The 26768-nt window shown below is 47.6% G+C and overlaps 1 protein-coding gene and 1 long non-coding RNA gene across 2 annotated transcripts in view; one reads left to right on the forward strand and one right to left on the reverse strand.

Moving 5' to 3' along the window:
* TTC7A (tetratricopeptide repeat domain 7A) overlaps positions 1-26768 on the reverse strand; it is a 194337-nt gene that overhangs the window by 48758 nt on the left and 118811 nt on the right. The window contains exons 16-18 of the mRNA XM_082217467.1: positions 22092-22208; positions 10294-10391; positions 7059-7193 (exon numbers count right to left, since the gene is read on the reverse strand). Coding sequence (XP_082073593.1) covers positions 7059-7193; positions 10294-10391; positions 22092-22208 — 350 coding nt within the window. The remainder of the gene's footprint in view (positions 1-7058; positions 7194-10293; positions 10392-22091; positions 22209-26768) is intronic.
* LOC309529736 lies at positions 8373-18909 on the forward strand. Its single transcript, XR_014218393.1, has 3 exons — positions 8373-8866; positions 10297-10466; positions 17808-18909. It is a non-coding gene; the product is annotated as an uncharacterized lncRNA (long non-coding RNA).

Consider the following 26768-nt stretch of genomic DNA (forward strand, 5'->3'; position numbering starts at 1 on the left):
CCTGTTTAGGGAAGCTTTTAATGTTTGATGCATTACTGGATTTTAATATTTTGTTGGAAGCCGCCCAGAGTGGCTGGGGAAGACCAGCCAGCTGGGTGGGGCATAAATAATAAATTATTATTATTATTATTTGCAATGCAGAAAAGAGACCACATGTTTTCACTTGACGTCAACCATTTTGGAAGTATGGGAGTCATCAGCTGCAAGCTGGGCTTTTACTTGTCTTGGCTAGCAACATTCAGGTCCATTTCTGGCTGGGGTAGTTGGTGCTTCGATTGGTGAACGCACAATGCCTGATTATCTCAAATCTAATGCTTATTAAAATAACAATAATAATCAGGGCTGTATTCAAGTATGTTTGAGTAGACCCACTGAAATGAACAGATCTTGTTTCCTCCTTCTCTGGAAGGTAGGACTCAAGTCACAAGAAGGGAGATTCCTTTCAGCAAACACCCACAGGGTGGGATATTTAAGACTCCAAAGGAACCTCATCCCTTCCAAGGCCAAAATAAAGCATGGCCACAGCTCTGGACCACAACATTCCTCTTGCCCCTTTTCAGCAGGGGTGGGGAGAACCTCAGGCCCAGGAATCAAAAGTGACCCTCTCTGCATTTGTATCTGTCCCTTGCCATCCCCCGTCACCAGTCCTGCTTTCTATCCTCGTCGACTGCTTTAGCCAAACAAGGATCTGTCCTTGAATTGCAATCTTGCTTCTTGCTCATTGCAAATGGTGTGTGTGTATGAGTAGAGATCTGATTTTTGTGTGGGTGGAATGTCGCTGTGGCGATCACACAGGGTCCCCGGACGTTTAACGGTCTATTGATCCCTGTGCCACCACTGTGCTCGCTTCCCCGCTGCCACCAACCCGTTACTCTCGGGTAAAACACTTAGTCCAGACAGTTGTTAAAACTGAACCAAATAAACAAGTTTATTTTATAAGCATCAACAAGTTTATGGTTTCTCAGATAATATTCCTGTCAGTTTCTTAACCTTAGTTTCTTTACCGGCCTAGAACTTCCTAATACCTTCTGACTGATTATCTCAACTGTTTGACTGACTCCTCTTAACAAGTTCTCTCACTCTCTCACATCAGACTAGCCCAACCCATAAACTTATCCTCTCTATCTCTTCTCTTAACTCCAGACTTCTGACTTCTCAACCACCCTAACTCTAACTTTAACTCCTCCCCTTGGGTTCCCATTGGTTAGTCATTTTACAATTAGTTAACCCTTTCCTTACGAACCCAGTATGATGTCACACACCTAGGAGGGCAAACACCACAGTCGCCTACTATACAAAGCTAAGAGTCACATGCAGACACTTGGTGCGAGGGGTCAGTGCATCTGGTTGTTCACCAGAAGGTTGCTGTTTGGAACCCAACCAGGGATGGCTGTGGGCAGGATTCCTGCAGGGCAGGAGGGCTTCTAGATGAGCCTCAGGATCCCTTCTGGTTGGTGGTAAAGCAGAGCTGCCTTCCAAGCATTTCCAACTCTGCAATTCTACGATACTATGCATTGCCCCACCCACTTTGGACTTTGGCTCCACCCACCACACCGGCATGTGGCTCTGGAAGGTTGGATGTGAGGTAATGGGGCCCTGTGGCTGAAAAGGGTTTCCCGTCCCCTGCGTTCCAGAGAGGTGTTTAAACACCCGGAGAACCCTGAGCATGAAAACCAGTGGGCTTAATTCACATGCATAAATGCTAGGCGCGCACATGCTGAAGTAGCTTGCAGAGTTGGGAGCTAAATGAGGATAGCAGGAGGAATATTGCATAAGGGCATTACCATATTCGTCAATCTGTTAGCAACCAACAATATAATTCCACTTGCAAAAAAGAAAAAGAAATGATTGGGGGGGGGGAGGATGGGAAGAAGGGGGATGGAGAGGGAGCTAAGCAGCCCTTTCCAGCCTTTTACTGCTATGAATTTGTGGGGGCCTATCAAGCCTCTTCATTTAAACATTTAAAGACCAAAAAAATCAAAATCAAAGCCAGAAGTGTAACAAGAATGACAAGGCAGCAAGGCCAATTGAAGGCCCAGCCCATGTACTTGCTAGGGGAATGCTAATCCTTAAAGGATGGCATGGGAGGCTTAATTTGCACAACGTTGATTTTGTGCGTGTGGAAAAGTAGATCTGCAACTTGGCTACTTTGAATTAAGAACAAAACAAGAGACAGAATCTTTCTGACAGAAGGAGAGGGAAAGGGGCAGCTGAACAGAGAAAGGATGCACGTCTAGCCAACAAGGAAGAAAAATGGTATGACAAAGGGAGATTGTTTTGGCTTGCAATAAACCTGTGCTTCCAAGAAATTTAATTGTATGCTCCTATTAGTCATTCATTCTGCTTACTGCTGAACCAGAAGCACTTCTAATCTATGGAACTAATTTACTGAGCGCTCAGCAGAAATCAGATTGGAAGAACGACAAACTGTTTGAATTAGGCTTGTAAATCTCTGCTGGTTAGATGACCCGGGATGAGAAAATGTCACCAACCATACAAGGAGACTGCATACATGATATATATTGGAAGGAGGGTTTGATTTCTTTTTCTTCCACATGTCAGAAATACCATCAGTAGTTATGTGCGGAAAAGCAAGATTCATTGCAAAAAATTATTAGCTAGCCATTTATTTATTTTGTGGGGGCTTAATGCTGTTTTGAAGAAGGTGCCATATCCTATTAGGCCCCCACAGTCCTCCCGGATGGTAACACCTTAGATAATGATCTCAATCCAAGACAATTTGCCCTGTAGGTCTCATGACCTCCTTCTGAGGAGGAGGAAGAGAAGGGGGAGGAGATGATCTCCATAGATCTCCTGGAGAAGCACAACGAGAATTGCAAAATCCCAAGCTTGGCAACATAGAAAGAGCCCTTTCCAAGTGACAAGAACATTCCTGGGTTCAGAAGTAGGTATCCTTAATGCAGCCTTTGCCAACCTGGTGACCTCCATATATTTGGACTCCAACTCCCATCAGCCACAGCCAGCTTGGCCAATGGCCAGGGATGGTGGGAGTTGTAGTCCAACAACATCTGGAGGGTACCAGATTGGGGGAATAAATGGTTTGATCGCTGCTTCGCCTCCATTTCCTGAGAACAGTAGCAAACGCTCCATAGATTGCCTGCCCTCTGCAGAAGACATGCAAAGCTATTGCTTGACTTGTATTACTTCTGACAGCCTTTTGTTGCTGGACAAACCATGTCAACTTGCCACTGATGCACAATAAAAAGGAGCAGAGCTTATTGCTGGCTCATGTAAAATGCCAACTGCTCTGTACCTCTGGACGCTTTCCAAAGCTGATGTCAAGAATCATTCTCCCCAGCACTGCATAGGCAGAAGCAATTCTGATTTTTGTCTGTTTTTTTAAAAAAGTGGATTTCTGCAGAATGAACCACCTGAGACCCAAGGCCTCCAGTCCTTTAGTAGCCACTGCAGGTAGGGGGGGGGAAGGAGGGATGGAGTTGATGTTGCTAAATTTATCCTGTTCCATAGGTACTTGAGTCTTGTGTGGGAAGCAGGTAGAATCTGGCAAAATAAAGGCTCATCAAGATAGACAAAGCCAAACTACAATAGCCAAGGCCAGATCAAGTAGGCAAAGTTCAGGCAAAATAGGCAAAGTCAAGTCACACCAAAGCAGGGGACGTCCAGTCAGAAGCTTGCTTACACAGATGACAGACAAAAATAGGACTCTGGATAGCTCCAAGCGAGCTGGCTGAAGCTCTTTCCTTTTAAGGTAGCTATAAGAAGATGTTGTTCCAGTAGAAACGAAAGCCAACAGAGGCCTTATGGAGGCTGGCAAAAATGGCTGGTGGGGTAAGCTCTGCCTCCCTGGAAGAGCAGGCTGGGCTGGAGAGCTCCTCGCCTAATGTTGCAGTTCTGTGAGGCTGGAGAGATGGGAGGCACTGAAGGAGACTCATCCTCTTAGTTAAAGGATGGAGGCAGGGCCATGTCCTCTAACCAGGAAGTTCTCAAACAGTGGACCTCTGGTTTTCCTTTTCAGGAAACAGCCTGAGACTCATCATCATCAGCATCCCCCACCAGCCACTGCAAGGTCTCAGAAATTCATGGCAGAGTTTATGCAGAAAATGTACTTTTCTTCTCCCAGCTAGGTTGTGAAAGCAATATGCAAACCAGCCAATGTTGAACCTTAGGAGATTCAAGGGCCCTCCGACACCCAGGACTGATTGGAAGGACTTCCTTCTCTCTAAGATGCTGAACTAGTTTGCTTCTCCTTAGATCCCTACCAAGGAAGCTTCTATGTGTCCCCTTGCAGTTTGCATACAGATGTTTTTATTGGGTCTTTTCCAAGACACTTCCTCCCTCGACTACAGTGCTTGAATTAGGAGGGGCAGGGAAGATAGGTAAGGACTTCATGGATTCCACAGTTCTCACCACTCATTCTTCCCAGTTTTTCCCACATCGTGTCCTTTCATAGCCTTCTAAAAGCAGGTCCTTAGGAAGCCATATCAGCAAATAAGCAGACTAGGCATCATTTGCCCCCACCCCTGTAACCCAAGCTCTGAACACAGGCGGCTATGGATAGGTAGCCTAATTAAACAAGACAGTGCAAAGTTACAAAACAGACTGCCCTACTCAGGTGAATTAGCAGAGAGACATGGTGGACAGACCAAATTATGGAGGCCAAATTATGGTCCCTGTGGCCTTCTAAAACAACAGCTAAGGAGGTGAACCTAAAACATATTTCTCCCCCTGTTGTAATCTAAGATTTTAAGAAAAGCCCTGCCATATCAGACAGAGGACCTATCTAATCTGGGATCCTGTGGCCAGAATATTATAGGAAGAGCACAAGCAGGGCTTGAGTGCTGTTGTTTCACAGAAGCTGGCGGCATTCAGAGGCATGCTGCCTTTGACCCAGGAGGAAGAATTTAGCCATCATGACTAGAAGCTACGATAGCCATATCCTCCATGAATTTAGCTACCCCACTGTAAACCATCTAAGGTGGCATCTGTAATCCCTGCAAACTGAAGGCTGCCCACCCGCAGCTCTAGCAGAAAGGAGGCTTAGGTGATGCAGAAAACCGTCTGCTGTGTTTGTGCTCAGAGTTGGGTTACTGGCACCACGTTGGGCTCCTTGGTCATGGCAAAGCCATTTCATAGGGAAGGGAGCTGTAACTGTAAGCAAAGGTGATTGACTGGTTGTAGAGCAGCATGTCTGTCTGGAAGTGGGAAGGAGGCCCAGCAGCGACTGACCCACACGCTGACCGGTATTCCCTAGAGAAGCAGCGGAGTCTGCCAGTGCAGTTGTGGGCAACCTGGAGACAAACATTCCAGCCCCTGACTTTGTAAAGTTCGCCGGCGGTCGATATAACCCCACCTTTGCTCCTAATCTGAAATCTAGGCTCACACTAATCTGTCCATCACAAATAAAATAAATAAATACATTTAAAATGCTCCTACTGTACACACAACATGGTTAGAACAGATGTTTTCCATCAGCTCGCTGTGCTATGACTACCCTCCATTCCAACTGCAGTGCACACTGATGGTGTATTCGTGCCAATATTTCTTTAAGGGCAAATATCTAATTTTCTCCCAGGGGGTCGGAAATGGTTTGCTCAGTTTTGCTGGAGAATTCGAAGGGAGAATGCAGAGGTATTTCAGACCTCCCTTTGCCCCGGCGCTGTGAAAGACGGAGAAATGGTCTACCTGGCGAGGTCTGCAAGGCTCCACACGGAGGGCATTCGGCCAAGCCAGGGATCGAATTACTGGAGCAAAGTCTTCTGCGAGTGCCCATATTTGGTAAAGCATGGGCATAGCTCAGAGAGAACCAGCAGTGGAAGCGGACTGGGGCATTGCAGTCAAGTGAAAAGGCTTAAAATAATACAGTATTACAAGCAGAAGGAATAGGGGTCAGCTTAGGAAACGAGGCTTATGGGCTGGGAAAAGAAAGTTTTGATATGCAAAGAGTTGCAGCAGCTCTCAGCCAATAGCCAACGAAATTCTGGGGGAAACAGATTGCCAAATACTTCACACTCTCCTAAGGTCCCTGTTTACTAGGAATGACCCTTGTTTTCTGGTACGTATCCCTGTAAATTGTCCCCATTCTGCCCTTTTGCATTGAGACTAATAGGTTGTAATGCCTTTGGGGAGGGACTGTGCTGTTTTCTTAATTTTTGTACAGTCCCTAAAAAACAGAGGTGCTTTATAATAACTAATATAAATATAATATAATATAAATATAATAACTAATATAACAGAATGGGGTGAACACTGGAATACAAAGCATTCGTAGAGTTGGAATGGAATGAACCAGAGTTGAAAAAGGTCTTAAGCTTAATCCATTCAGAGCAGGAAGTTCAAAGGTAAGATTACTTTCAAGAGATGGCAGCTTAGTCCCTGTTTGAAGATGTGAGGGAGAGCCCACTATCCCACGGCTAGGCAATTGGTTCCATCCTTGAATTGCTCTGACTGTTAAGAAGCCTTTGAAATGGGGAATGTGTGGAGGGGTATTCTTTTTGTTTGTTACTATGTTATGTACTTTTGTGTTTTTATATTGTAAACTGCCCTGTGATCCTCAGATGAAGGGTGGTATAGAAATCAATAATAATACAGTGGTACCTCGGGTTAAGTACTTAATTCGTTCCGGAGGTCCGTTCTTAACCTGAAATGTTCTTAACCTGAAGCACCACTTTAGCTAATGGGGCCTCCTGCTGCCGCTGCGCCGCCAGAGCACAATTTCTGTTCTCATCCTGAAGCAAAGTTCTTAACCTGAAGCACTATTTCTGGGTTAGCGGAGTCTGTAACCTGAAGCGTATGTAACCCGAGGTACCACTGTGATAATAATAATAATAATAATAATAATAATAATAATAATAATATAAACAACCATTTTTTGCTATAAAGGGCTGTCACCAGCTAAAAACAAACCTGATACATTGCACCAGAGGGTTTTTTCCAGCAGGAACTCACCGGAACCTCTCAGGTGGCCGCCATTGCAATTGTAAGAGAACAAGGGAGGTGTTCATAGTGAGTTCCGGCACCTCTTTATCTAGGAAAACAGCACTGTATGGAACCGTCTTAAAAAGAATAAGCAGACTTACCAGCCTGCAACCAAATCTGTTCCAGAGTCGTCCACAGCTGCATAGGCCCTTGCTTCAAGGCTGTGCTGTGCATGGTGAATTCAGACATGGCCTGCTCCAGCCGCGAGGCTGCAATGGAAGATGCTCGCTGGGAGCCTGAAAACAAACAAATAAATACACTCAAAAAACACTCATCTAGTTATCCAATCAAAATATTGTTCTTTAGCTAATGGAGGTGGGGAGTGAGCTCCTTTCTCCATTCCTGATCTAAACCAAGGGTGAAAATATGTATATTAGGCAGCTTTCCAGAAGAGTCCAGACCCGTGTTTGTCTTAAAGCAGGCATGGCCAAACTTGGCCCTCCAGATGTTTTGGGACTACAACTCCCATCATCCCTAGCTAACAGGACCAGTGGTCAGGGATAATGGGGTTGTAGTCCCAAAACACCTGGAGGGCCACGTTTGGCCATACCTGTCTTAAATAAATTAAATCTGTGAACCAGAAGTTGGATTCTGCCGTTTGTATATATGATTTAAACTTCTGTACATTTGCACAACACTTGGCATATTTTCTCCACTTCGTTCAGCTATTTTTTCATGTTTTATTTTGGCTTTGCTTGTTGTGAGGGAAAACATGGCACTATGCTTCCGAGCAGCCACAAATGTTATACAGCAGCAAAACAAGCTTTCTAGATTTCAAGCAGGCATTGACCACACCTTATCAAGAACAGCTTCACAACTCTGAGAAGCAGAAACTAACTAGCTCAGGAGATTAGCAGGCTGAATTCCTGGCATTTCCAGTAAAATGCCAGTTAATTTCCAGAGAAATGGGTAAGGGAGCATGGCTGGGAAAGAAAACAAGGCTGAGACCCAGGACGGTTACCAACTGGCAGAGGAGACAGTAGTAAGCTAGGACGAAAAATGGTCAGGAACTCAGTACAAATCTTATATATTTTTCAGAAGCTAGGTTGTGTGCCCGGTGCCAAAATGCTGTATTCTGATGCAACTTCAGCATACAAAGTAAATGGTATAAAATGATATAGAGAACTGGACCCTGTATTTGTTTGTGTGTGTTTTTAAGAAAAAAATTGTTATAATTGGACAGAACTTTAGATCTCACTGAGGGGCTACCGCTCACACAGATAACATTATGTTCTGCAGACAGCCAAGAAAAGCTAACTCCACACAGTGATCAGAAAATAGATTTTATTTACACATGTTTCCCACCATATTCACAGGCAACACTGTCTTTTAGATGCTCCTACATGGCTGGGGTTTGTTTAAACAACCCAGACACATAGATGGGGCCGATTCTGTGGAAGAAATACCTACAGCTGGTCCCTACTGATGTGGCTGAATCATTTAAAAGTTCTTTCAGAAGGACAGGAGCTGTTCATGGAGACACATTCCTATGCAGCTAAGGTAAAAGCTTTCTGAAAGAACAGCTAGCTATATGAATGCTGATCTTAAAAGAAAATACAAATTTAAAAAGCCTGCCATCCGGAAGCTCAGTGTCAGAATCTCCCGGGAGTAGAACCAGTAACCATCTGATTCAAAGACTTGTACCTAACATGGTGAGCTACCGGAACTACACAATGAATGGTTTCCTAGGGGCTTAAGTGTCCCTAGGTTCTGGAATGTCTCTGCCTGCCCAGGCCAGCCATTGGCTCCCCTTGAGCTGGAAGAACAATAAAAGCTTCCAGGTGCGGTTGGAACTTTGCCAAGGCAACAACAGACCTCCCTGTGCCTTCCCTTGGTGCCCAATTACATCCCAGCCATTACATGCAAATTTGGCCCCAGGAAAAGCTGTTTGGTGACCTGTATATATTAAGTGGGCATCTATTTTTGATTGACATCCAATGTCTTTTTAAAATGTGTTGGGGAGGAGGGGATTATTAGTTCGTTCTTGTTTTTATTTTTAATATGTATTTTGTCTTTTTATATTGGGATTTTATGTTGTGAACCACCCTGAGACCCATAGGTTTAGGGAGGTATACACATTTAATAAATAATAACAATAATTTTTGGGTATTCCATTGCTGTACATGGGACTAGGCTTCAGCCTTGTCTATTGAGAAGCCTCTTCAGGATTTTAAGAGTTCATGTATTGTGTTCACAATTCATTGATGGGTTTAGGGAGAGAGCATGTCTACTGACACCTGGATCCCAAGCCTGCAGGGCTTTAAGGTAGGCACAAGCCTCGGTTGAGTATACCTGAAGGAGTGTCTCCACCCTCATCATTTATCCCCAGATACTGAGGTCCAGCTCCAAGGGCCTACTGGCAGTTCTCTCAATGCGAGAAGCAAAGCTACAGAGAACCAGGCAGAGGGACTTCTTGCTAGTGGCGCCTGATCTGTGGAACGCCCACCTGTCAGGTGTCAAGGAAATAAGCAACTATTTGACTTTTATAAGACATCTGAAGTCAGCCCTGTTCAAGGAAGTTTTTAATGGTTGATGTTTTATTGTGTTTTTAGTATTTTGTTGGGAGCCGCCCAGAGTGGCTGGGGCAACCCATCAGATAGGTAGCATATAAATATAAATATAATAGTTGTTGTTGTTATCACCCACCCCAACAGAGTCAGATTGGAAATTCGCCATGATGAGCATTGAAACTCAACAGGCAACCTCCTCTGTGGCCGGTTGCTTTGCTTGCTCAGAGAAATCTTTGATTATTTAGTGAATATATCCCTCACGTATGTATGGATGTGAGAGCTGGACCATAAAGAAGGCTGATCGCCGAAGAATTGATGCTTTTGAATTATGGTGCTGGAGGAGACTCTTGAGAGTCCCATGGACTGCAAGAAGATCAATCCTCTCCATTCTTAAGGAAATCAGCCCTGAGTGCTCACTGGAAGGACAGATCCTGAAGCTGAGGCTCCAATACTTTGGCCATCTCATGAGAAGAGAAGACTCCCTAGAAAAGACCCTGATGTTGGGAAAGATGGAGGGCACAAGGAGAAGGGGACGACAGAGGACGAGATGGTTGGACAGTGTTCTCGAAGCTACCAACATGAGTTTGACCAAACTGCGGGAGGCAGTGGAAGACAGAAGTGCCTGGCGTGCTCTGGTCCATGGGGTCACGAAGAGTCAGACACGACTAAACAACTAAACAACAACAATCCCTCACGTCACACTCATGGGAATAAACAGCCTACTGCCAGGAAGCCGCTTCACAAATCCTGGATAGGAAGTCTACCTTCATGCGAATGTCTGCGCTGGGTTCGGGCTGCCAGACATTTTCTGCTTTGTTTCTCTTACCAGAGTCGGTGTCATGGGCATCGGGGAGAGTGAGATACATGCTGTTGTGTTTCTTGATTGGCGGCACCTCGGCCAGGCTGCTTTCCTTCTCCAGATCACTGCAAGGGAATGACAATGGCCACAAGGTGACGGATGGTTGTTTATGGGAAGCGCAGCAGGAACAGGCCTACCAAGTGAGCATCATATCTCATCCAATTGCCACCAGCTCTGAAAGCTGAAAACATCTGTGCGTATGTGTCAGGGGTTCAGAAGCAGAGACGCAAAGAAGGGTGGAAACAGAGAGCGAGGGGGAGGAAGCCGAAGGGAGAATGAGTGATGATGACGAACCGAGATCTCCAAGCCTAAGCAGTGAGTCAGAGGACTCCCAAAAGGGAGCCCCAGTGAGCAGAGCAAGGGGGGGATCCGGGGGGACACCCCAGGAGGAAGGGAACAGAGGAGATTCAGAGAGCAGCAGCTGGAAGTCGGGACCCACGCTCAAGACTGAGAGCAGCAGGGAGGAAGGCAGCCAGGCATCGGGTTCCGGAGGCCGTCAGCAGGAGGGAGGGCACGAGTCAGGGGTGGTCACGCCCTCCTCAGAGAGCGAGGCAACGGTCAAGAGGAAAGTAGAGAGTTGGGCGCGCGCGCCAAGTTCAAATGCAGCGGAAGCTGGAGCAGTAAGCAGCCCGGAGAGTGAGCCAGGTCCCAAAGCCCGCCGAAAGGAAGCGGAAGGATCAGGGGGGTCAGCGTCAGAGGAGAGTAGAAGGGAGGAGTCCCAGGGGGGCAGAAGGACCCAGAGACGTAGGGAGAGGCGAAGGAGGTGGAGCAAGGCTAGGGTATTAAGCTGGTGTGCAAGAGGCGGGGACTCAGATGGGTCTTCGCCGACCTAGGGCAGAAGGTGTAGAGCTGCACGCTGCAGTTCGGAAATGAAACCTGTAACTCAATAAAGACTCTTTTAAAGTGGACGCTGTGTGGCGTGGTCCTATGTGAGCTGGGACCTGGTAGCAGCTCTGACAGTAAGACCCATCCCATCAAAGCTTCAGAAACCTGAAACCTCGCAGCGGGAGCAGAAGCCGCTAGGGGAGGAAGAGGGGTGTCTGTAAGCAAGCTCACAAAGGTTAGCAAGATGACGGAAGAACAGAGGATCTCCGCGTTGCAAGAGGCAGTGACCCAGTTGTCCTCAGAGGTATTGGCTTCCAAGAAACGGGAGGAGGAGACTACAGCCGCCTACAGAGACCTACACGCCAGGTTTGAAATGCTTGTTAAGCAAGGGCAACCGGGACCCAGACCGGAGGGCGTGGGATTGGCACGGAGAGCAGGAGGGCTTGTGGCTCACTTCGATGGGACTTTGCAACAGTACCCTAATTTTAGAGCAGACGTAATGTGCGCACTGCAACTGCTGGCAAAAGACTTTAGAGATGAGGAAGAGAAGGTGGGGTTCATATTGTCCCATTTGCATGGGGATGCCAAAGCCTGGCTGCGCAATTTGTGGAGGGATAAAGATCCGGCGCTTCAGAATGCAGATGCCTTTATCAAAGCGATGGATGAGTGTTTTTTGTCTACTATTGATGTGGATCTTGCCAGACGGGAGATTCATGGACTAAAACAAGGGAGGGCGAGCGTCCGGCAGTATCACGCCCGATTTTTTGCGCTGGTCAGTGCTTTAGAATGGGATCGGGATTCGCCCCCTGTCAGAGACCTCTTCTGGGAGGGTCTAAGTTCTGCGGTTAAGGATGAAATTGCAAGGGGGGAGAGGCCCCGAAGCACGCAGGAGGTGGTCCAAAGGGCGCTGACTGTGGGGGTGAGGCTGGAAGAACGTCCATGGTGCAGAGATGAAGGACGTGGAGGGCGCGAAGCAGCGAGAAGTTTCTCTTTCGTTCCGAGGGAAGCAGCGCGTGCGCAATCCACACCTCCGCCAGGAGGGGGAGGGGAACCGATGGAGGTTGGAGGTGCAAGGGCTCAGTCAGCAGCCAGAGCCCTAGCACCGGCAGCAGTGAAAGCGAAGCCTCCTAGAGGGAACAGGAAGTGTTACATCTGCGAGGATCCAGGCCATTTGGCGAAGGAGTGTCCCCGGAGGCTCCACAAGCACACTGCAGCCTCAGCAATGGTGACTGCAGCAACGCAGCAAGGAGAACCACAGCAGGGAAACGACGATGTCTGGCTGGAGACGGAGGCACTGGGGCCCAGCCAGACGCATCTGTGAAGCAGTCCCCAGCGATATTGCAACCCACGGATCCCCTCCCACCCAAACCAGTAGTGCAGCTCACAGCATCTCTCCAGCTACCCGACGGCGTCACTATCGAAGTGCCGCTTTCTGTGGATTCTGGAAGCAACGCAGACTTTATAGCGCAGAGCTTTGTGGAGCAGCACGCTATACAGCTATTGCCTGCCACTCTGCCCCTGCAAGTCGTCACAGTGGATGGCAGAGAGTTGCTAGGGGGGCAGGTGGTGAAGCAGACGCCACCGATGGTGATGCGCCTTGGCAACCACAGGGAAGTCATCAGTTTTAATGTCACCCAACTGTCGGACACGCCCATTGTGTTGGGCATGAGTTGGCTGGACAGGCACAGTCCGACACTGGCTTGGTACCAGAGACAACTGATCTTCGGCTCCTCTTATTGCGCAGAACACTGCATCCTGCCCCGACGGGAGGGAGAGGAGGAGGAATCACAACTGCAGTTGGGAACGTTGCAAGCGGTCCCCCACAAATACGCGAGCTTTTTGGAGGTCTTCTGCGAGAAGGAGGCGGACAAGCTACCCCCTCACCGGCCATATGACTGCAAGATTGACCTCCTACCGGGGGCGACGCTGCCGAAGGGGCGGCTATACTCCATGTCTGAAGATGAAATGCAGGAACTCAAACAGTTCATCGAGCATAATCTGGAGCGTGGCTTCATCAGAGAGTCCAAGGCAGTGGGGGGCAGTCCCGTTTTCTTCGTGAAAAAGAAAGACACGCCCCAAAAAAGACTAGTTGTGGACTACCGCCTTTTGAACCAGATGACCAAACCGTCTGATTACCCCATGCCCAGGATTGACGACCTCCTCGCGACGGTGCGCAAGGGACGCGTGTTCACCAAGTTGGACCTGCGAGGGGCGTACAATCTCATCCGCATGCGGGAGGGCGATGAGTGGAAGACGGCCATGTTCACACCGCTGGGCACCTACGAATACAGAGTTATGCCCTTTGGATTACAAAATGGCTCTCACTGTTTTCAAGCTTTTATGCATCACGTGTTGGAGGGACTCCTCTACAAGACATGCGTCTGCTTCCTGGATGACATCCTGATTTTCTCTGACTCGCAGCAAGCTCACGACCGAGACGTGAGGGAGGTGCTCAGCAGGTTGCAACAACATAGACTGTACGCCAAGCTGGAGAAGTGCCAGTTCGACACGACGGAGGTGGATTTCCTGGGATACAAGTTGTCGGACAAGGGGATAGCCATGGACAGCACCAAGGTTCGTGCGGTATTGGATTGGAAGAGCCCGCGCAACCGGAAGGAGGTCCAGCGGTTTGTCGGCTTCGCCAACTTCTATCGCAAGTTTATCAAGGGGTTCGCGATGCAGACGGCAGCAATTACGGACACGCTCAGCTCCAAAAAAAAGAAATTCATCTGGACGGAGCAGGCGGAACAGTCCTTTCAAGCGCTCAAGCATCTCTTCGCATCGGAGAAGCAACTGCTGCATATCGACCCCAGTAAACCGTTGAGGGTAGAGACAGACGCGTCAGACAGAGCCGTGGGAGCTGTCCTGCTGCAGCGAGACCCGCAGGGGGTGTGGCGGCCGGGAGCGTTCTACTCCAGAAAGCTCAGCAAGTCGGAGCAGAACTACACCATCTGGGACAGGGAGTTGCTGGCCATTCATGCAGCTTTCAAGGCGTGGAGGCACTTCCTAATCGGCGCCAAGCACACGGTGCAGGTCTGCACGGACCACAAGAATCTGGAGCACTGGCGCACGGCTCAGTTCCTGAACCAGAGGCAGATACGTTGGGCGGAGTTCTTTGCTGACTTCAATTTCCGAATAGAGTACGTCCCAGGCGACACCAACATCATGGCGGATGCACTGTCCCGAAAACCGCAATACCTAGAAGAGGTGACGCCAGCGGCGGCCATGCACATCTTCGCACCGACGGCGTGGGCGTGTGCTTCAGCTACAGTAGACCTGGATGCGGTGCGACGTGCATTGCGGGACGACTCATTCGCGCAAGACAAGATGGCGGAACTGCTCAGAGGCACGGCTACCACGGACGAGTTCCAGGTGCGGGACGGCTTGCTCCTACGCAAAGGGGCTGTCTATGTACCAGGAGACGACCTTCGCGCCAAGGTACTGCAACAGTTGCACGACGCACCCACGGCCGGTCACTTTGGCACAGAGAAAACGATGGAATTAGTCGCGAGAAACTTCTGGTGGCCCAGGCTGAGAGGAGAGGTCGCGGACTACGTCGCGAGGTGCGACACCTGCCAGAGGGCCAAGCCGGTACACAGACCACCGGCGGGACTGTTAGAACCGCTGCAAACACCGTTTGAACCGTGGGAGAGGGTGGCCCTGGACTTTGTGACGGATTTACCCAGCTCGAGAGGCAAGACAGCTGTGCTAGTGGTGGTGGACTTGTTCACCAAGATGGCACATTTCATTCCGTGTGCGAAGGTGGCCACGGCGGAACAAACCGCCAAACTGTTCATAGATCACGTGTTCAAAGTGCATGGCCTGCCACGGTCTATCCTGTCCGACCGCGGACGCCAGTTCATCTCGTCTTTCTGGCAGAAGCTGATGGGTTTTCTAAATGTCAAGGTCAATCTGGCATCAGCAAGACACCCGCAGACCAACGGGCAAGCAGAGAGGGTCAATGCCATCATGCAGCAGTACCTGAGATGCTATGCCAATCAACAGCCTGCGACGTGGGTGGATTACCTGCCGCTAGCCGAGTTCGCTTACAACAACACGAAGCACGTGTCCACAGGAGTGACGCCGTTCTTTGCCAACAATGGGAGGAATCCCAGAACCTTCCCGGGACTAGAGAGAGTGGGGGACGGAGAACCACAGACGGCGGACGCGTTCGCGTCAGAGCTGCAGGCGGTCCACGATCAACTCCGACGGCAGCTGGAGCTAGCTAAGCACGCCTACAAGGTGCAAGCTGACAAGCACAGGCGGGTTGGCGAAGTGATCCAAGTGGGAGACTGGGTCTGGTTGGCAGCCCACGCAGTGCCGACCAGGTCACTTGCCAAGAAGAAGTTGGGGCACAAGCAGATCGGTCCGTACCAAGTCGAAGCGCAGATCAACCCGGTAGCCTTCCGACTGGCGCTGCCGGAGGGTTCCAGAATGCATCCGGTGTTCCACAGGTCGGTGCTCACTCCCTACAAGGCACCTCACAGGTTCCAGGAGCCAGGGACGGCGCCAAGTCCGCTCCGGGAACGGACGGAGACGCGGGAGGTGAAGCACCAGGACCACATCAACGAGGTCACGGAGATTTTGGACTCCAGATGGGGGGAAGAGGGAGTCGAATACCTCTTAGCCAGAGAGGGCACCCGGGCCAGCGCCAATAGCTGGGTACCAGACTACGCTTTGGAGGAACCCCTGCTCAAGGACGAGTTTCATGCCCTCTTCCCACACAAACCCATGCCAGCGAGCTTCTTCGACGACTGGTTGTTCACACCCACACTTTCTTCCAGCACGTTCCATGGATTCGACTCAGAAGGGGAACCCGCACGGAGCACCCGTTCCCCAGAAGGTTCACCGGCAGGTTCGGCATCAGGCAACTCGTATTGGTGGGACGATCGACCAGAGGAGCAATGGCGCAGGAAGTGGCTGGAGAGGCCAGGTCGAGCGACCGACGCAGAGACTGACATGGACGTGTTCGGGGAGGACCTCGGGTTCGAGCACGGCGGTACAGAGATGGAAGAGCAACAAGTCAACGTCGACGACCGCGAGGGGGAAGACTCGGAGGTCTTCAGTTGGCGGCCACCCACGGGGAGCGACCTGTATCCAGCATTCCCTCCCATGATGATGGAGCGCCCAGCACCCACACCTGACAGCGGGGAGGGGGGAAGGGGGGGCTTCGAGGGGGGGATGGATGTCAGGGGTTCAGAAGCAGAGACGCAAAGAAGGGTGGAAACAGAGAGCGAGGGGGAGGAAGCCGAAGGGAGAATGAGTGATGATGACGAACCGAGATCTCCAAGCCTAAGCAGTGAGTCAGAGGACTCCCAAAAGGGAGCCCCAGTGAGCAGAGCAAGGGGGGGATCCGGGGGGACACCCCAGGAGGAAGGGAACAGAGGAGATTCAGAGAGCAGCAGCTGGAAGTCGGGACCCACGCTCAAGACTGAGAGCAGCAGGGAGGAAGGCAGCCAGGCATCGGGTTCCGGAGGCCGTCAGCAGGAGGGAGGGCACGAGTCAGGGGTGGTCACGCCCTCCTCAGAGAGCGAGGCAACGGTCAAGAGGAAAGTAGAGAGTTGGGCGCGCGCGCCAAGTTCAAATGCAGCGGAAGCTGGAGCAGTAAGCAGCCCGGAGAGTGAGCCAGGTCCCAAAGCCCGCCGAAAGGAAGCGGAAGGATCAGGGGGGTCAGCGTCAGAGGAGAGTAGAAGGGAGGAGTCCCAGGGGGGCAGAAGGACCCAGAGACGTAGGGAGAGGCGAAGGAGGTGGAGCAAGGCTAGGGTATTAAGCTGGTGTGCAAGAGGCGGGGACTCAGATGGGTCTTCGCCGACCTAGGGCAGAAGGTGTAGAGCTGCACGCTGCAGTTCGGAAATGAAACCTGTAACTCAATAAAGACTCTTTTAAAGTGGACGCTGTGTGGCGTGGTCCTATGTGAGCTGGGACCTGGTAGCAGCTCTGACAGTATGTGATAGCAGCTGTCAGATTGCACCGTGTTGGGGGGGAAATTTCTGTTGAAGAGATGGGAATTGGTTGTGTCACACAAGCAACGCCCCTGCGAGGCATTCTGACAGAGCAAACAAGCAAGGCAATGTGGAGACGCTGCTGCTGGTGATGGACGCAGCTCTGAGGAATTTGGCACATTTCAGTCAAGCATAGTTTAGTCCCTCTGGAAATCTGGCTTGCCTCTCCTTTTCCTCATTGCGTAAGAGTGGAGATCTCATTTCCACCCACGGTCGGTCGGAAATCAAATTCTGTTTACCTGGCTCATAATAATAATAATAATAATAATAATAATAATATCTGGGGCACGGCTTGACTAACATAATTAACCTATTTTTGAAAGAGTTGTTTTAGGCAGCACGTTGATAGGTTTAGAGAGAAATGAGCCACATGTATCTGTTTCCGGAACAGTAATTTTCATGACGGCGTGCATCCATGGTTTTTTCCTTCGATGTTGCAGCTATCTTTTATATCTTGTTAATAACTTTTTCTTTTTTTCCTGTGGCTTACATATTCTCATTTTGAGGACTGTTGTTGTTTTTATCACCCTCTTATTTCTGTAACACTATTCATAGGATAAAGAATTATCTTTTTTTTAAATAAAAAGAGACATCATCATTTATTTATTTATTTATTTATCTCCCTCTTTTCTATGATCTTTCTGTTCCAAACAGCTTGCTGAAATAGATAAATGGGTTTTTGAGGCTGCCCATCATAGCGAGAGATTGCCTCGCCTGAAATTTCTGTCTTCTCCATGAAGAAGAAGAAGAAGAAGAAAAGGAAATTAATTTAAATGGGGAGGGAGAGAGGAACATACTGCCATCAAAGAAATGTCGAAATTGTTTCCCCCCTTTTTTTTAAAGAAAAGGAAATCACCAAGAATTTGAAATCATCAACTAAAACAGTAAAACACACACACACACAAACATATATTTCAGGCTGCTATCCTGACCCCACTTACCTGTCGGCTTTCGGAAAGAGGCAAAATGGCTCCATCGACATGTCAGAGCCCTGGAACCTCCTTCACAAAGCCTTCTGGAAGTTTCTGCTCAGCTTAGGGAAGGAGGTGTGATGCTCATGTGCACAACGTCAGAATGCCACACACATGACATCGCCCCCCCCCACGCCCCTTGCAAGCTCGCGCCTCTGGCCCTAACTGTTCCCCTATAAAAAAATATTTCACCGCATGCCGGCCACCCCTGGGTGGGCTCAAACCACCAACCTTCTGGTTAACAGCCAGATGCATTATGCCTCTAAAGAGACAACAGAAAGAGAATCATATCTGCTTCCTACTGGAGAATATTCCAGAGCACAGGAGCTTCCAACAGAAAAGGCCTTGATTTGTGTGGTCAACTGAACCTAAGCTTCTGTGAGGAACTTAAGTGTTGGTCAGAGGTTCAGAAGGGTTTTAAAGATCAAGACCAGCATCTTGAACTAGGCCTGGACATTTATTTGCCAGATTTATACCACACTTTTCTTCCAAGGAGCTCAAATGGTGTACGTGGTTCTCCCCCTCCCTATTTTATCCGTGTGACCACCCTGTGAAGTAGGATAGGCTGAGAGACAGTGGATGGCCCAAGGTCACCCAGTGGGGATTTGAACCCTGGTCCATAGCTGCCAACTTTCAGATTTGAAAATAAGGGATCAGCAGCCTCACATGTCCCGGGGACAGTCTACGGGATACCTAACAATCCGGGATAGCTGCGGGAAGCAGCGGGAAACGGCACTGGAATAAGGGAATTTCCCGCAAAAAAAGGGAAGGTTGACAGCTATGCCTTGATCTCCCAGGACCTAGTTCAACCTGGCTTGTCTAGTAGTTGGCAGCCAGATAAGTGGCATGTATGAGAATGCCAGCTCAACAGCACGGGTGGCAGCCTTTTGCGCTAACTGAAGTTTCTGCAGCATCTTCAAGGGCAGTTATGAACTTAAGAGTTCGTAACTGTAACCTGATCTGCAAATCACCAGGCAAGAACTAACGGCAGGGGCCAAGTGTCAATTTGCGCAAGGATCAGAGAACTGGCTGCCTATGCGCAAGTAGGGCTGTAGAAACACTTTCAGGTGGTGTAAATATAGGACTGGAAATTCAAATTACAGCAGCAATCATGTTTTACTTCATTTCTTAAAGAAAAATTCTGCATAACAATAAATGACCACCTAGAACACAGCTGGAGAGAAGCAGTTAGCAGTTGCTGCCTGGGCACCAAGGAAAACCTGTGGCAGAGCTGGTCTCTAGGCAGACTTGCAAGAAGTCCTGGCATCACTACCTGGCTACAGCTTTCCTGGGGTATCATATAACTATAGAGAAGAGAGGGATCAAAAGGGTCATCTAGTCCAACTCCCTGCAATGCAGGAATCTTTCACCTGTGAGGACTGAACCCATGACCTTGAGATTAAGAGGCTTATGCTGTACCAATGGGGATGGGAGATGGGTTCTCTTCCAGGGCCAATTTATGTGGGTTTGTGTGATGGCAGTGGTGGAATTTGGCAAGCAATCTGGCCCAGTTGGGGATGACTTCAGATTAGCTCTAATCCAGCCTGTCTCAACCTGCGGGTCCCCAGATGTTGTTGAACTAAAACTCCCATCACCCCTAGCTAGCGAGGCCAGAGCTCAGGGGATGATGGGAGTTGTAATCCAACAACATCTGGGACCCCACAGTTTGAGAACCGCTGCATGATAGTCTAATCTGTTATATGATTTGAAATCCAGCAACAGGTACAGTGTAGCCCTGGACAACAATTGTGGACAACATTTTGTGGGCTGAGCTGTAATATTGTGTGTGTGTGTGTGTGTGTGTGTGTGTGTGTGTGAGAGAGAGAGAGAGAGAGAGAGAGAGAGAGAGAGATATGATGGAAGGATAGTCCCACTTCCCAGTGGTGGGGCTGGTGATCCTGTTCAGATCTAGGATTCCATACTTGCCAGTCTACAAACAAGACATGGCTGCAACAACGGTTATTATTTCGGAGGCTCTGGTTCTTATAAACCCGACTGGTTACATGACACTGCCTCCTCCTTTCCAAGTGGTATAAAGTAACACCAGTTCATGCACTTGCTGCCAGATGCTTAATAGTTTCTACAAATTTCAGGTCTCTTAGTCAGGCACATATATAGAGAGTAATCCTGGACCCACTAACATGCTTGTAAGTCCTACTGCCCTCCATAGGATTTGCAAACATTTAAGTGCATGCAGAATTCCAACCTCATGTGCTTAACTCTTGCTGCTGTTGTTCTTTATATCCTTTCTCATTTTTTGAGGAACATGAAACACCAAAGATGAACTTCAAAAATCTAGAAGCATTGCTCTCCCGCAGGTAGCCTTGCAAATAAGTTCAGAAAAATTACTAGCCTACAGTAAAGTTTATTAGCCTGCTTGCCCACACATAGCTATGTTAATCATAAAGATAAAGGTAAGGGGACCCCTCACCATTAGATCCAATTGTGGCCGACTCTGGGGTTGTGGCACTCAGCTCGCTTTATTGGCCAAGGGAGCAGCGTACAGCTTCCAGGTCATGTGGCCAGCATGACTAAGCCGCTTCTGGCAAACCAGAGCAGCGCATGGAAACGCCATTTAGCTTCCCGCCGAAGGAGTACCTATTTATCTACTTGCACTTTGACGTGCTTTCAAACTGCTAGGTAGACAGGAGCTGGGACCGAGCAACGGGAGCTCGTCGCGGGGATTCGACCTGCCGACCTTCTGATCGGCAAGCCCTAGGCTCTGTGGTTTAACCCACAGCGCCACCCGCATCCCCTGATGTTAATCATGTGAGGGGGGGAGGCTGTAAGAATCCTCCCTGCAGGATAACAGTTGGAGTCAATATCAACTCCAGGTTCTTAAGAATCTCTGGACAAGATCCACTGACTCTGACCTGTTTTGCATGTCACGATAAGCCAAACCATGGTTTAGTGCAAATGAGCAAATATGTGAGCTTTGGTGAAAAAATCACGACTGCTTCGATCGTCCTCTGGCCCTGATGTTGTTACTTTGCAGTAAGCTAAGTCACAGTTTGGCTTAGTGTTACATCCGAACTTATGGTTTATCTCCAGGTGAGCCGCATCCTATAGCCAAGGTTAGTTCCATGGTTTGACTGGGGGAGGTAAACCACGAACCCAGGTTCAGACATGACAGTAAGTCAAACCCTGGTTTAGCTTACAGCAGCATGACAGTATGAGGACTGGAAGAGGAGCAAAGCACCATCTTTTCTTCGGGAGCATGCACATTGGCTTGTTCATGCTTCAACATATCATTGCAAAGACAGTTAATGCCTAGCTCTCTCTAAAGTGGGAAGCCTGGGTTATGGCTGTGCCACTTCAGACAGCAGGTGAGGGGGTTACATGATGTAATTGTCACGGCTAAAAATTGGCCGCTGTTTCTTTAATGCTTAAAAAGCTGGGTCAGCATATATACAGTGAGAAATGTTAGTTTGTTGTTGGCTTGGTTGGTTGGTTGGTTAGTGAAAGCTTGTCAGTTGCTTTTGCAGAAAGACTTTTAAGAATAAAAGCAGAAAGTTTGCAAGGATACTATTCTCATGGACTCTTTTATGCCGACAAGGGTCCAAGGACCAGGCTGAGGCGACAAAGGGAGGTCAGAACCTTTTTTCTTTCTTTTACAAACACTGACAGTAATGGTCCTCCACACAGTAAGTGCCCACAGAAAACCATCATATCAAGGAGAAGAGTGCAACCTAACCTTTCAAACATTATTGATTTTTTTTAAAAAATCATTCAACCATACGTAAAGTGTTTTCTTCTAAGACAAACATATGCACAGATGTTAGGTCTTGTAGGTAGTCATCCACATGGCATCAAAATAAACTTGGAAAAACTTTTACCTTACAGGTTAAGCTCACACCCATAGGGTATACTTCAATCTAAAAGCGATAAGATAATTTATCCACAGTAGTACAGATGAGGCAACCTCAGAGAGAACAAAAAGCAAGTCCAATTAGAGGCAAACTCTTACCTGAGCTGTGAAACATTATGAAGCATCTGCCACTGCTGCAACATTTGCCTACAGGTCACTAAAGCTTCTTCTGGGCCCTTGTGGACCAATTCCAGTTTCACTTTGGTGAAGAGTAAACTGCAAGAAGGGCAGGGAGAAAGGGAAGAAAATTACGATTTCATTTTACAGGCATGTCTTTTATCAAGGGAAGCATTTCCACTTATGAGTGGATGGAGCTTAGGGACTTGCTACCATGCCAGGTTTAGCAATGAATCTCCAGGTTTTCAGTTAGATCATATATGCTAATAGTGAACTCGGGTGAACATTGCCAGGACTGTAGCCAAAATGGACCCACTGAGAAGCGAGAGGGATGGAGCAGAACAAGACAGGAGGGGAACTATTATGCTCTGGGACAGTGATGGCCAAACTTGGCCCTCCAGCTGTTTTGGGACTACGATTCCCATCATCCCTGACCACTGGTCCTGTTTGGCCATCTCTGCTCTAGGAGATACTAAATGTCTGAGAGGGTTGGTAACAAAAAACTGTTGGTGGTGCAATGGAATAGGACAAGGCATGGTCAACTAGGAGAACTCCCGCTGTAACATTTTGTTGCTGGTCCTACTTGATTTCTAGGTAATTCCACTGTCACCAAACACTCTAATTTCTCTCCCTCTCTCTTTGCACTTTAGTACTGCAAACAAAACAGCTCCTCCAAATGGGTAGAAGAGTGTGAAGTTATACAGCGGACGCTCGGGTTGCGTACGCGATCCGTGCGGGATGCACGTTCACAACCTGCAGCGTTCACAACCCACAGCAGCGCGTCTGCGCACGCACAGGTTGCAATTCGGCACTTCTGCGCATGCATGACCGCCGAAACCCGGAAGTAACCCGTTCCAGTACTTCCGGGTTTCGGCGGTCCGAAACCTGAGAAAAAGCAACCTGAAGCATCTGTAACCCAAGGTATGGCTGCACTTAAATGAAAAAGCCTCCAAGGTTATCAGGAACAAGTTTAAAGACAAAGTACTGGTGCAAACCAGACCCCTTGCTCCCTTAGGCTTGCCACCCATTCTTTAATTCAAAGAACAGTAATACAACATTTTAATATATATTTTTAAAGCCACTCATTGAAATAAGCAATGGGCTGCAATCCAAAACCCATCAGGGACGGTGGTCCCAGCATCACTCCATTGGTGAAGACCACCAGCTGAATATGTGGCCAGATGGAACAGCTGCCGGCAGCCAGCAGAGAGCCCTGGAAAACTCTGCCCCTGAAGTAGAGAACTTAAAAAGAATGTTTATCTCAGCGCCTCAAAGGTTAATGGAATGCCACTATCATTCCTCAAAGATGCCAGAGTTTCCAGATGACTGTTTACGTTGCAAGCTGCAAATGAGGTTGCAGTTCAACCTGCCAAGCAGGAATGCCAAATGTACAACATGGAAACAGACATGCACATCCCTTCACCAGGCACACAGGGTAAGTTGTGAATTGGAAAGTTCACACATATAATATATCCATATATGCATATGGTCAATTCCCACATCTTCTTTTTATATATATAAGATATTTATTAAGATTTTCAAGAAATTACAAAAATAAAAAGAAAGAAGAAAAAAGAAAAAATACAAAATAAAAACAGTTAAAAAACAATTCAGTCTTTCCATCACATATTTTTCATTTGCTTATTTCCCGGACCTCCTCACACCTTCCTTTTCTGTATTCCAGTTCAAATTGTTAATTCAGCAAATGCCTCCCCTCTTCATTCATCTTAATCTTCATAATAGGCATTATGAAAAGGGGACTGTAAATGCAAAAGGAAGTGTGCTAGTCTCAACCCCCTCCATCATTGTTTCCATCGCCTTGCAACTCACAGAAGGTGACTTTCCGCAGGAGTCAGCCTGCCTCATAATCTGTGTCACAATCCTATCAACATTACCATTCATTATCCTTTACAAAGTTCCATACACACACACACACACACACACAGAGTGGTACCTCAGGTTACATACGCTTCAGGTTACAGACCCCACTAACCCAGAAATAGTGCTTCAGGTTAAGAACTTTGCTTCAGGATGAGAACAGAAATCGTGCTCTGGCGGCGCAGCGGCAGCAGGAGGCCCCATTAGCTAAAGTGGTGCTTCAGGTTAAGAACAGTTTCAGGTTAAGTACGGACCTCTGGAACAAATTAAGTACTTAACCCGAGGTACCACTGTGTGTGTGTGTGTGTGTGTGTGTGTGTGTATATATATATATATATATATATATAATCTCATACATCAATTTACATAAACAATACATACAATAAATACAATACATACTTTACCTGTATACATACCCAACATAGATACCCCATAAATGTTGACTTCCAACTCCTCTCATTGGGTTATTTTACTATTTTAATAGTTTAAGTGCATTTCATTTTGTTTTTCTGATTTCCCTTTTTTCCATGCTACTTTTGCTTTACATTTCCTCTATTTTCTAGATCCATTCTATATCTGTCAGGAGATTTACCTTATCTATATACCGTATTTCTCGAGATATTCCTTAAAACTTAGCCATTCCTTATTAACTTTTTGAGTGGTGTTTCCTCTTATTCTCTCTGTTAACTTTGCACAGTGTAGATATTCAATCATTTTCGATAACCAGTCTGTTTTGGTGGGGATGTTGTTACTTTTATAATTATTGGCTATTAGAATCCTTGCCACTGTGCTTGCATACATAAATAACATAAATAACGGTCTAAAAGTTTTCTTGATTTCTTTGGACATAATACCAAGTAGGAAGGTTTTTTTATGAAAGAGAATTTGAACATTTTTAAAAGTTCATTATAAATGGTATCCCAGAATTCTCTTACTCATTCACACTCCCACCACATGTGTATAAATGTGCCTACCCCATTTTTACATCTCCAACATATATCAGTTCTGTTCTTATACATTTTAGCCAACTTGGTTTCCCTTCAGATTGTATAAATCTTTTGCCTTTACAAACTTCCTAATATGTGCTGTGTGTTGTAAAGAACTTGGTAGTCACACCACATCCACTACAGATGAACAGCACCCAAGATGCAGGCACACCTAGGAAACGCAGATATCCTCCATTATCTTGTTCTGTTCTATCAGCTCTTATTTCTTGGCGTAACTAACAAGTCCTATATTCATCTTCCGCATTTGATGGGTGGGGAGAGGAAAAGTAGTGCCTGGTGCTTGGTAGTGCCTGGTGCTGCCTTTTATGACCATTAGGTTATCCCTTGTTGAAGGGAAACTCCACACTGGAGTAGAAATCATACATTGAACAGATGGAAAGCTCTTCAATCTGAGCAGGCTGAAAGCAAAGAGTAAGGTTACTGTAACTTCCATCATAGAGCTTCAGTATGCTGATGACAACGTAGTGTGCGCATGCTCAGATGATGACCTCCAAACCATCCTAAATATCTTTGCAGAAGCTTACAAAAAGCTTGGCCTATCATTCAACATCCAAAAAACCAAAGTGCTGCACCAACAAGTACAAAACAACCCCTGTGCAGATCACAAATCCAACTCGATGGTGTAATGTTGGGAAATGTCAATCACTTCTCCTACCTAGGCAGTTATCTTTCCACAAGGGCCAACATTGATGCCGAATCCAGCATTGCCTGAGATCTGTGAATGCGGCTTTCTCCTGATTGAAGTGCAGAGTGTTTGAGGATCACGACATTCACAGGGAAACCAAAATGCTTGTTTACAAAGCTATTGTACTACCAACCTCACTATATTCTTGTGAAACATGGACCACTTATAAACACCATCTCCAACTCCTCGAAACATTTCACCAACGGTGTCTCTGGAAATTTTTACACATCACTTGGGAAGAAAGGCGAACTAATATCAGTGTACTGGAAGAAGCAAAGATCACCAGTGTTGAAGCAATGATTCTTCAACATCAATTTCGTTGGACTGGTCATGTTGTGCGGATGCCTGATGATCATCTTCCAAAGCAACTACAGTGGTACCTCGGGTTAAGTACTTAATTCATTCCGGGGGTCCGTTCTTAACCTGAAACTGTTCTTAACCTGAAGAACCACTTTAGCTAATGGGACCTCCCACTGCCACCACCGCGTGATTTCTGTTCTCATCCTGAAGCAAAGTTCTTAACCCGAGGTACTACTTCTGGGTTAGCGGAGTCTGTAACCTGAAGCGTCTGTAACCTGAAGTGTATGTAATCTGAGGTACCACTGTACTCTATTCCGAACTTAAAAATGGAAAGCGTAATGCTGGTGGTCAACAAAAGAGGTTTAAAGACTGTCTCAAGACAAATCTAAAAAGATGTAGTATAAACACTGACAACTGGGAAACACTGGCCTGCGAGCGCTCCAGTTGGAGAACAGCCTTTACCAAAGGTGTCATGGGCTTTGAAGATGCTCGAACTCAGGATGCAAGGGAGAAACGTGCTAAGAGGAAGGCACGCTTGGCAAATCCACACCGTGATCAACTCCCACCTGGAAACCAATGTCCCCACTGTGGAAGGATGTGTGGATCCAGAATTGGCCTCCACAGTCACTGACGGACTCATTGTTAAAATCGTGTTTATGGAAGACAATCTTACTCGGCTACGAGGGATCGCCAAAGAAGAAGAACCCTTGCCTCTTCCACTAGCACAATGCAACATCGACACAAAGCTTTAACAAGAGCATTACATTTTAAGCCAAGTAAAAGGTGGTG

The sequence above is a fragment of the Podarcis vaucheri genome, assembly GCF_965113315.1.
Source record: "Podarcis vaucheri genome assembly, chromosome: 3".
Lineage (NCBI taxonomy): Eukaryota > Metazoa > Chordata > Lepidosauria > Squamata > Lacertidae > Podarcis > Podarcis vaucheri.